Below are 11,216 nucleotides of genomic sequence, written 5' to 3'. Positions count from 1 at the left end.
ACTGAGAAATAGAGAAAAGAATGTTATTCATACACACAACTTCTACCTAAAACTTACATAGGTCAGAGAGACCGTAACCGTCGAGAGAAAATAAGGGAATAACCGCCAGCCATTTAAACTACTCCAGTAGTATACGTCAGTACGATTTTGGTAAAAACAGCAAGTAAAAATAGCATCGCTCGAAAAATAAAGGTCGAAAATGCAGTCTGAATAAACTGTCTCAAGTTAAGACGATGTCGGTAATTGGACCACAAAATTGACGCGGGATTGTTCCTTCAAAAAAAAATGTACCGCCTGAGCACATCATGCATGCACTTGGGAAGAAATTCTCGCTGAAAGCTGATGCAACTCTCCTTGCCATTTAGCACGGCAGGCAGGGCATGGTGGTGATCACTCATCGGCTCGCCCGTGGGCAACAGATGGACCACGAGTCCACGACGGAAGGACGGACGACGCATGCATACGCACATGCACGCACGGAAAAACCGATTCGTCCGTTGCAACAGCACTGGCACTGCAGAGGCCTCGTCCGTATCAATTGGCACTGCAGAGAGGCCGTGTGACATATCCCCTCCCTCTCGTAGTTTGTACTACGTGCCAATTGATCAAGTTGCCCGTGAGATATTTTTCCCATCAGACACGGAAGTGCGCGCACACGCCCGGCGTACGTGCGTGCCAATTGCTTGATTAAGCTACCCGTGACCGTGAGGCATTTTTTTGCCACCGGATACGTTCGTCAAGCGCATACGGCGCAGCAGCTCGAGGCGTCCAGCAACTTGCGAGACTTTGGAGCAACCATACACCGGACCCAGACCCGGTTCACGTAACACATTTCACTTTACTGTACATGGTGACTTTTGTGCGAGCCACTCACCCGAAAGCATGGGCGCTCACAGGGCCCGGCGCGTACGTACGCAACGTAGGTCTATTTCTCCCTGGGACCCACCGGCCGGCCTGGACTGGCTACCGGCCACCGGCCGGGGGAAGGCGCTCCTGGACGGACATGCTCATGGGCACGGCACGGCCACGGTCACTTTACTGTGGGCACTGCCGTTTTTATTAAGGCGCGAAAGCACCACCCCCACCCCAGCATGGCTGGCTGGCTAACCGGTAACCACCACCAACGCGTCGAGGAGTATTACCAACACGAAACGGGATGGCTGTCGTTGAATTCTTCTCCATTTCCTCCTCCTCTGGCTCAGCTGCTCCCTCCCATCTCGCGTCTTCTATAAGTAGTGAGGCGCCGGCCGGTATCCAGACCCAGAGCAGAACACGGTTGCGTAGGAGGAGAGAGGGCAGAGGACGCGAGAGGCATCGATCCCACCACCACTGAGAAAAGTCTCTCCCCTTCTTCCTCGTCTCCGGCCGGCCGCGGCGGCCATGGGCGCTCCTCTGTCCTCCTGGCCGTGGGCAGGCCTAGGCGCATACAAGGCAAGCACACTGAACCTTTCTTCGCTTCTTCGCTTCTTCGCCATTGCTTGACGATTTGCTTTTCTGATCCTCTCTGTCGACCTTGATGTTGCAGTACCTGCTGTACGGCCCGCTGGTGGCGAAGGTGGCGCAGGCGTGGCGGGAGCAGGGCGGCGCGCCGACGGACTCGTGGTGCCTCCACCTGCTGCTCCTGCTGGCGCTCCGGTCGCTGACGCACCAGCTCTGGTTCTCCTACGCCAACATGCTCTTCTTCACCCGCCGCCGCCGCGTCGTCCCGGACGGCGTGGACTTCAAGCAGATCGACGCCGAGTGGGACTGGTGCGTCTACTTACTACCACCACTGCTGCTCGCCCATGCACGCTCGCTCCAGCCAACCAATGGCCGGCCGCCAGTTTTTCCTCTCACGCACCTACCTACCCACCTACGCACTTTGACTTCACTGTTCGCGTTCACGCCACGCACTGTACGGACTGAGTAGCTGCGAGGTGCAGACACCATTAACATCCGCTTCGGATTGGTTTGATTTGGCCAAGTTGGTTTCGTCTCCTGTATGTGATTTAATCTCCGTACCGTAACCATGGGGAAGAGAAGAGGGATCTCGCCTGTGCCGTTCCTTTCGGGCTTGATGAGCTCCGGTCAGCTCTGGCCGGTCCGGTGGTGACCACGAGCTAGCACGGCAGGCACTTGGCAGTAAATGCCGCAGTAATTGAGTCCGGATTTGGGTGTCTGTTGGTCGACGGCCGAAGCGGGAGCAGCAGCACGCACCCCTCTCGGCATGAGCCGCGGCGAGGCAAGCAACTGCCCAGACGCATTCATAGTGCGTGATGGCCGGGGCCAGAGACATCGCGTTCTCCAATTATTTTGGAGCTGCAGGAGTAGGACACGAGACACTGAAACACTGCGGGAGTAATTTCAGCTGACGTTTTTACTGTCATGGTTGTGCAGGGATAACATGGTGATCATGCAGACGCTGCTGGGGGCCATGGCGATCAGCAGCCCGCTGTTCCCGGCGATGAGCGAGCTCCCTGCCTGGGACCCGCGGGGGTGGGCGGTGGCGCTGCTGGTCCACGTCGCCGTCTCGGAGCCCGGGTTCCGGTGGGCCCACAGGGCGCTCCACCGGGGCCCGCTCTTCAGCCAGTACCACTCCAAGCACCACTCGTCCCCGGTCACCCAGCCCCTCACCTGTACGTACACACCAATGAAGTAGCACGGCAACAGCACCCTGACTCTCAATTCTCTTGCAAATAATGGCGGTGTTCTCCTACTAACTGCAGCTGCGTACGGCACGCCGCTGGAGAGCCTGGTCCTGACGCTGGCCATGGCGGCGCCGCTCGCCGGGGCGTTCCTGGCCGGCGCCGGGTCAGTGGGCCTGTTGTACGGCCACATCTTCGCCTTCGACTACCTCCGGTGCATGGGGTACAGCAACGTGGAGGTCATCTCCCACAGGGCCTTCCGGGCCTTCCCCCTGCTCCGATACCTCATCTACACCCCGACGTGAGTGAGCCATATTCTATCTATCTTCATGGGTGCCTCTGATCTGTTGTTGTCACAGAATTGTGCAGTAATTGCCCATCCGTAATAATCAACCATGCTTAGTAAGATACAGGCAAAAAATAATAGTAACTGACATCGGCATCACAATGATAGTCGTGAGATAGTTCTTGTAAATGTCCAGAAGTGCTTGCGGCTAGCAGTAGCAGTCACTGGCGAGGGAGCAGGGCCATGAGACCAGTGATTAATCATCTGTGTCATGCAGGTACCTGAGCCTGCACCACCAGGAGAAGGACTCCAACTTCTGCCTCTTCATGCCGCTCTTCGACCTCCTCGGCGGCACCGTGCACCCCAGGTCATGGGAGCTCCAGAAGGAGGTCGGCCAAGGTACAGACAGACATGTCGACCACCATGGCACAAACCCGTACAAGTTTCAGTAAAAACTCAGCCGTGAAATTTGATTGCAGGGAAGAACGACCGGGTGCCGGACTTCGTGTTCCTGGCGCACGTGGTGGACGTGGTGTCCTCCATGCACGTGCCGTTCGCGTTCCGGGCGTGCAGCTCGCAGCCATGGACGACGCGCCTCGTGCTGCTCCCGCTCTGGCCCGTCGCCTTCTGCATCATGGTGCTCCAGGTGCTCTGCTCCAAGACCTTCACCGTCAGCTTCTACTGCCTCCGCGGCGCGCTCCACCAGACCTGGACCATCCCGCGCTACAGCTTCCAGTACTTCATCCCGCCCATGAAGGACGGCATCAACCGCCAGATCGAGCTCGCCATCCTCAGGGCCGACAGGATGGGCGTCAAGGTGCTCAGCCTCGCCGCGCTCAACAAGAACGAGGCGCTCAACGGCGGCGGCACGCTCTTCGTCGACCGGCACCCCGACCTCAGGGTCCGGGTGGTGCACGGCAACACGCTCACCGCCGCCGTGATACTCCACGAGATCCCGGGTAGTGTCAAGGAGGTGTTCCTCACCGGCGCCACGTCCAAGCTCGGCCGGGCCATCGCGCTCTACCTCTGCAGGAAGAGGATCAGAGTCCTGGTACGTTTCGACGGTGACCAGATTGATCAATGGTGATCAGTACAACCAGATTGCAGTGGATTCATGACATAAATTGTGGCGTTGTTGCAGATGCTGACGCTGTCGTCGGAGCGGTTCCTGAAGATCCAGAGGGAGGCGCCGGCGGAGTTCCAGCAGTACCTGGTGCAGGTCACCAAGTACCACGCCGCCAAGACCGTCAAGGTAAGCTTCAGAGCTCAGATCCATGTGTTTGGACGACAGGCAGACAGTTCAGGAACCTCTGACACGGAAATGGCTCTGTCTGGATTTCAGACGTGGCTGGTGGGGAAGTGGCTGTCGCCGCGGGAGCAGCGGTGGGCGCCGGCGGGGACGCACTTCCACCAGTTCGTGGTGCCGCCGGTCATCGAGTTCCGCCGGGACTGCACCTACGGCAAGCTGGCCGCCATGCGGCTGCCCAAGGACGTGCAGGGCCTCGGGTCCTGCGAGTACACGATGGAGCGGGGCGTGGTGCACGCGTGCCACGCCGGCGGCGTGGTGCACTGCCTGGAGGGGTGGGAGCACCACGAGGTGGGCGCCATCGACGTCGACCGGATCGACGTCGTCTGGAAGGCGGCGCTCAGGCACGGCCTCTCGCCACCGTGACGCCGGCGACGAGCCTCTGTACTGTACGTGCGCGGCCGGAATAACGCGCCGGCTGCCCGTTCGATGGGCGTGCGTGCGTGCGTGTGTTGATACTTGATAAGTTGATGATAGGCTGATAGCCTTGTATGGTCACGTGTTATGTAATGTACGTAGTACGAATACCTCATGCAAGAGCGACAGGAGACGGCGTGTTTGTTCCTCCGTGACACCAGAAAGAAATGTGATGGGAGATCGTTTCGACACTCTGTAGGGATGTCAACCGGTCCCGTTTAAACCCACTTAGTAGTAATCTAAGAGTTCAAAATTATGTTTTTCTTAAGGAAAATGAACTATGAAGCTACCAAACCCTTTTTCTTTTTGCGGGAAGAAGCTACCTAAAACTAACTTAATGGAACTTACGGAGGCCACTTATTTGACATTTACATCTATAACATTCGATGTGTGTGGTTGCGCCATGTGGAGTATAAGAGCATCTACAGCCACAGGTGACATGTTCGGGCATCTAGGCATCCGGGCAAGCCCGCTTGCACTGACTCGGCAGTCCCATGTATCTATCTCGGCAATCGTAGTACCCATATGCCCGCACCCAAATTCATACAAGCAGCGCAGCAACGTAACACGTAGATCAACATCACAAACACGTTCATCGGATGGAGAAATATGGATAGATTTAAACATTGATAGTTCATCCGACAGACTAATTGGACCCAAAATAAAAAAAGTTCACCCGGATTAAACTAGATATACAAATAAAAAAGACATTGCGGAGGGCGGGATCACCACTTCTTGGTTGGGCCATTGCACTTGCGGTCCACGGCGCGGCGGTCCACCTGCTTCGTGCGCATGCATGTCTGTGGTGGGAGGATTGTCGTCGTCGCCGTCCGAGTTGGTGCTGCCACTCTCGGACAGACGGCGAATGGCGCGGCCCTGTTCTCGTGTGTGGCATGCCGCCTTCGCCCTGGCGCTCTCCTTCTCCCTCGCTAGGCGCTCCGAAGTCTCGAGCCCGAGGAGGAGCGCCTTCGCGTTCTTCCATCGAAGGCACCTCGCGTCGGTCTCTGTCGTGGTGAGCGAGCACCGCATCACCTCGCGGAGAAGTGCCTCCTCTGGATCCACGTGCACGCTGCCAGGACAGTCGGGCTTCGCCGTGGCTGCCGCCGACTGTCGCTTGCACCGAGCGGCCTTCGCCTTTGACTCCGGCCTGCGCATGCGCACCGAAGCCGCGGGCAAGTACCCAGTGCTACCCAGGCGGCGTTGGAGCCTAAGGGGAAATGGAGGGGGCCGCCCTGCTCGGATCTGGAGCGGGGTAGAGCGAGAAAGACGAGCGCGAGCAGTATTGCGGTGGCGCAACCTGGAGGAGTTGGCGGCGGAAACCACTGAGCTAAAGCTTCCGCCGGCGTCCAACCGCAACCGCTTGATGGCGATGCAGAGCGCGAGCTTCTCGTCGTCAGGCGCTTTGTTGCCGGAGTGCTCCTCTTTCACAAGACAGTCCCAGTCCATGGGATTGGACTCACTGCCGGACTCTCATCGGACTTGGCCATGGCGAACCAGGCGGAGAGATTCTGGTGGAAGTGAAGAAGATGATAGGAGAACAGAGAGAGCGAGTGAACTAGGGTTCATCCAAGAGTGTGTGATTCTATGGGGACGATGGTGGGGGTCCCATTGCCCATAGCGGGCTAGGCCTACGTCGCGGATATGTCTAGGCGCGTCCGAGCCTCCCCATAGAATCCTCCAACTGTTGCCCTGTATACCACGTTGCTGCTGCCCTGGATCGCCGAGACCGATCCCCTGAGGAACCCCGTCTGCAACTACACAACGAGCGTCAAGTACCACTACAACCCGTGTTCGACTATGTGGATTCACCAAGTACCCCTTCGGATACACCAAGTTCGACTACACTGCAAGACCCGTACCCGGACCGTCAAGCATCTTCTCCGAGAATTTTGCCAAGTACCACGATAATGCGCCGAGTACCTCTACCCATGAGCCGAGAACGTCTACCACCCGTGTACAACTACCGTCGCCAAGACCGGACCGACAAGTACCCCGATAACGTGTGTACCACTACTTCCACTACGACTGTCCCGAAAACGTCTACTTCCCTCAACGAACTTGATCCGTACCAAAAATGCACGCTTCAAAGGTACAACCCCGAGACGACGCCCGTGATGGAATGCACAAGTTGTATGACATGTCCGTGTTTGCACCATGTCCGAATTGTCGCTCTTTTTCCATGCCGTCGACACGTGGGAACCCGGTATCCGGGATCACCCCACCATCTTTTGCATGTTCTGCACATCCGCACACTTGCTCTTTTGCATCGGTATCTCAATGAGTTATCGGATCATCGGAATGTTGCCGTGGCACCATTTTCGTTGTCGTTGTCGTGGCACCCCTTTCGTTCCGCCATGGTGACAAATGCTTCATAACATGCTCATGTCAACATTTTTCATAAAATTGCATAAACTTGTATATGTCATCCGCATCATGATAAAAACTTTTAAAATGTTCAAAATTGTTGTTTGCATTAAATTGCTAAATATCATGTGGGGATCTATGTTTCTGGCCTCTTTTAAAACTTGCCTAAATAGTTCGATTATTTATGCTTCACCTCTTGCCATGTTTAACAACATTTAATATTGTTGGGTACATAAACGAGAGAGAACTAAATAATTGGATGTGGTGTTTCGGCAATATGCAACTCGTTGCATATTGAGCTCCACTTAATTTGTAGTATTGTTTGTTGCACTTTGCCATGCCATGCCTCCTTAAACCGGACATGCATCATACTTGATTGTGCATCGTGCCTTGTTTATGTGATGGTTATTTACCTTGTTGTTTGCTTCTTTCCGGTTGTGTTTCTTCTTGTTAGCTTCGGTTTCATTCCGGAGTTGTGAGGATTCTTTCGACTACGTTGGTTCATCTACTTCTTAGATTCGTTTTTCTTCCTTGCGGGATTTCAGGCAAGATGACCATTACCCTCGATATCACTTCTATCTTTGCTTGCTAGTTGCTTCGTTCTATCGCTATGTTGCGCTACCTATCACTTGTTTACCATGCTACCCATATTGCCATGTCAAGTCTCTAACCCACCTTCCTAGCAAACCGTTGTTTGGCTAAGTTAAGGCTTTTGCTCAGCCCCTCTTATAGCGTTGTTAGTTGCATGTGAAGTTAAAGATTGCTCCATGTTGGAACATATTTATGTTGGGATATCACAATATCTCTTATTTTAATTAATGCATCTATATACTTGGTAAAGGGTGGAAGGCTCGGCCTTTTGCCTGGTGTTTTGTTCCACTCTTGCCACCTTAGTTTCCGTCATACCGGTGTTATGTTCCTTAATTTTGCGTTCCTCACGCGGTCGGGTTTATGGGAATCCCTTGACAGTTCGCCTTGAATAAAACTCCTCCAGCAAGACCCAACATTGGTATTTCATTTGCCTAACAACCTATAACCCCCCCCCCTTGGGGTCTGCAGCCCCGAGGGTCATCTTTATTTTAACCCCCCCGGGACGGTGCTCCTCCGAGTGTTGGTCCGAAACGGGCAGACTGCGGGGCCACCGCGGGGCAACTCGAGGTCTGGTTTTACTCATAGGCTGACCTATTCGTTGTGCCCTAAGAACGAGATATATGCAGCTCCTATCAGGATTGGTCGGCACATTCGGGCGGTCTTGCTGGTCTTGTTTTACCATTGTCGAAATGTCTTGTAACCAGGATTCCGAGTCTGATCGTGTTGTTCCGGAAGAAGGAATACCCTTCATTGATCGTGAGAGCTTGTGATGGGCTAAGTTGGGACACCCCTGCAGGGTATAAACTTTTGAGAGCCGTGCCCGCGGTTATGTGGCAGATGGGAATTTATTAATATCTGGTTGTAGAGAACTTGACACTTGACTTAATTAAAATGCATCAACCGTGTGTGTAGCCGTGATGGTCTCTTTTCGGCGGAGTCCGGGAAGTGAACATGGTTTGGGTTATGATTGAACGTAAGTAGTTCAGGATCACTTCTTAATCACTTCTAGCTTCATGACCGTTGCGTAGCTTCTCATCTTACTCTTATTTCTGTATGTTAGCCACCATATTTTCTTAGCACTTGCTGCAACTCCACCTCATCACCTTATCCTACCCATAAGCTTAAATAGTCTTGATCTCGCGGGTTTTGAGATTGTTGAGTCCCCGTGACTCACAAGATACTACCAAAACAGTTGCAGGTGCCGATGATACCAGTGCAGGTGATGCTACCGAACTCAAGAGGGAGTTCGACGAGGTCCTTGGCCGTTACTATGTGTCTTTTCCTGATGATCAGTAGTGAAGCCCAGTTGGGACGATCGGGGATCTAGCATTTGAGGTTATCTTCTTTTCATTTAAATTTGTCCATAGTCGGACTATGTGTGTATTCTGAATGATGTATGAATTATATGATCTCTGTGTGAAGTGGCGATTGTAAGCCAACTCTATTTATCCCTTTCTTGTTCATTACATGGGATTGTGTGAAGATGACCCTTCTTGCGACAAAACCACAATGCGGTTATGCCTTTAAGTCGTGCCTCGACACGTGGGAGATATAGCCGCATCGTGGGCGTTACAAGTTGCCACTGAGCTCGAGCTTCCGTCGGCGTCCAACCGCACCGCTTGATGGCGATGCAGAGCGCGAGCTTCTCGTCGTCAGGCGCTTTGTTGTCGGAGTGCTCCTCCTTCACAAGAGAGTCCCAGTCCATGGGACTGGACTCACTGCCGGACTCTCATCGGACTTGGCCATGGCGAACCAGGCGGAGAGATTCTGATGAGAAGTGAAGAAGATGATAGGAGAACAGAGAGGGCGAGTGGACTAGGGTTAATCCAAGAGTGTGGAATTCTATGAGGACGATGGTGGGGGTGGCACTGGCCATAGCGGGCTAGGCCTACGTGGCGGATATGTCTGAGCGCGTCCGGGCCTCTTCATATTCATCCTAGATATGAAGCGAATATGAAAAGTACCGGTGAGTTCAAATGTTTAAGTCAAATATGGGTAGCCCAGTTAGGTGACGTCTTTTGGTCGGGGCGGTGACCGGATAGCCCGTTCGGGCGTTTAGGGCGGGTCTGATTGTAGATGCTCTGGCGGTGCACACTGTAGCTAGCTAGCGGCTGCTGGGTCACACGGGGTGGGCACGCAAGCAGCTGATGGATCCATCGCAGCCGGCCACTGTTCCTGCATGCTGCTGCGCACGGTCAGGAACTCAGGCTCGGGATGGACGGGGCTTGCCTGCTCCCGTTCGCTGCTTCCATCCGTGCTCCCCCTCCATCAAATATCCATCCAACGGTTATAATATTTTTCCTCTCCCCGCATACCTTTTACTGCCAAAACAAAAGCAAAACTCCTGTATATTTTATCTCGCGTACGTACTCTTCTTCTCCTATCCCACCTTGCTGACCCCGAGTCAAGCATGGACGGCGGTAAGCCAGTCTTGCAGCCGCCGGTCGAGCATAGCCGCATGGACGTCGTCAGGCTGGGCGGTGGTGGCCGGCTGGCGGAAAAGATGGATGAGGACGACCACGGCGAACCCTGCGTGGACCTTCGTTGCTGGAGTTAGATGCCATGGCAGCTTCGCTAGCTGTCGCTGCACGCCAACAAGGAGGAGCGCTGCGCGATTCAGGTCGACGCGGCTGTTGAGGCTCTGACCTCTGAGACTAGGATTTGAGATATGCTGCTCATCGCGTAGTTATGAGATAGCAGCAATATCCAAAAGCTTAACCCAAGTTTCATTTACAGCACACTTTGCAGGTACGTCGCTTGTATTATCCTACAAGACCTCACTTCCATTAGAAAAGGAACGGTATTATCGTATCTGACAATGTTGTACACTGATTCTTGCACGGTTGAGTATGTAAGTCTACATTTCCCTACCTACAGGCTTCCCATCGGCATGGGGATAGAATTCCTAATGATTTTAGTAAGTGGTTTGGTTCAGTAACTTTTCCTGATGCAAAGTAATTTTTCCTGAGGCAAAGTAGCAGCGCGGCGCCCTGTCCGCACGCTCACGAGGGCACGGACGAGTCCGACGGCTTCGTCTCGGCGGAGGTGGTCTTGTAGCGCGAGTCCGACGGCTTCGTCTGGACGTGGGTGGCGCCACTGCGACGGTGCTGACGAGCCAGCGGACTGAAGTTTCTCGACGCCGACGTCTCACTTGCTAGGCAAACTCCCGGTCGGCGCCGCGGCCCAGACGAGGAAAGGAAAAAGAGAAGGGTCGGCCGCGGGAGCAGAAGGAGAAGCGGACGACACGGCCGCACGGGAGGAGATTGAGACGACGGGGTTGCCCCGTCCATCTGCCTCCACCGTCCGGTGTCGTCTCTGATGTTGAAGGGAATGAGGAGAGAGGAGATACCATGGACAGGGAAATACGTGATCTGTTTTCTTCTTCTTTCGCTGGAGAAAGAAACGTCATGAGTAGGAAATGTGACAACCGTTGGATAGAAAATGGTGTGTGAGGAGCACCGATGGGAGCATACGAGGGAGCAGGCAAGCCCCGATCCCTGGGGATACCCTGCATCTGCATGCATGCAGGTTGCAGAGGGCCCGTGCCGTGGCGTCGTCGCATGCATGCATATGCCCATTGCCGATAGGGGGGCAGCCGGCCAATGAATGCAAAGGAAAGCCCACAGCA

At 54.4% G+C, this 11,216-nt stretch overlaps 1 protein-coding gene across 1 annotated transcript; it reads left to right on the top strand.

Moving 5' to 3' along the window:
* Nucleotides 1-1,138: 1,138 nt before the first annotated feature.
* On the top strand, nt 1,139-4,895 carry LOC119339849 (very-long-chain aldehyde decarbonylase GL1-3-like). Its single transcript, XM_037611750.1, has 8 exons — nt 1,139-1,431; nt 1,526-1,749; nt 2,377-2,615; nt 2,706-2,925; nt 3,188-3,309; nt 3,390-3,961; nt 4,052-4,162; nt 4,253-4,895. Exons 1-8 carry the CDS (start codon nt 1,381-1,383, stop codon nt 4,580-4,582), a joined length of 1,869 nt encoding a protein of 622 aa, XP_037467647.1. The 5' UTR covers nt 1,139-1,380; the 3' UTR covers nt 4,583-4,895.
* Nucleotides 4,896-11,216: the final 6,321 nt, after the last annotated feature.

The sequence above is a fragment of the Triticum dicoccoides genome, chromosome 7B (genome assembly GCF_002162155.2).
Source record: "Triticum dicoccoides isolate Atlit2015 ecotype Zavitan chromosome 7B, WEW_v2.0, whole genome shotgun sequence".
Classification (NCBI taxonomy): domain Eukaryota; kingdom Viridiplantae; phylum Streptophyta; class Magnoliopsida; order Poales; family Poaceae; genus Triticum; species Triticum dicoccoides.
This window is presented reverse-complemented; position numbering and strand designations above follow the sequence as displayed.

Excerpts from the sequence above, each read along its gene's own strand:
- LOC119339849 (XM_037611750.1), top strand. The coding sequence starts at position 1,381 with ATGGGCGCTCCTCTGTCCTCCTGGCCGTGGGCAGGCCTAGGCGCATAC. Across the intron at positions 2,616-2,705 it reads GGTCACCCAGCCCCTCACCT|CTGCGTACGGCACGCCGCTG; the intron begins GTACGTACACAC and ends TACTAACTGCAG. Across the intron at positions 3,962-4,051 it reads GGAAGAGGATCAGAGTCCTG|ATGCTGACGCTGTCGTCGGA; the intron begins GTACGTTTCGAC and ends GCGTTGTTGCAG.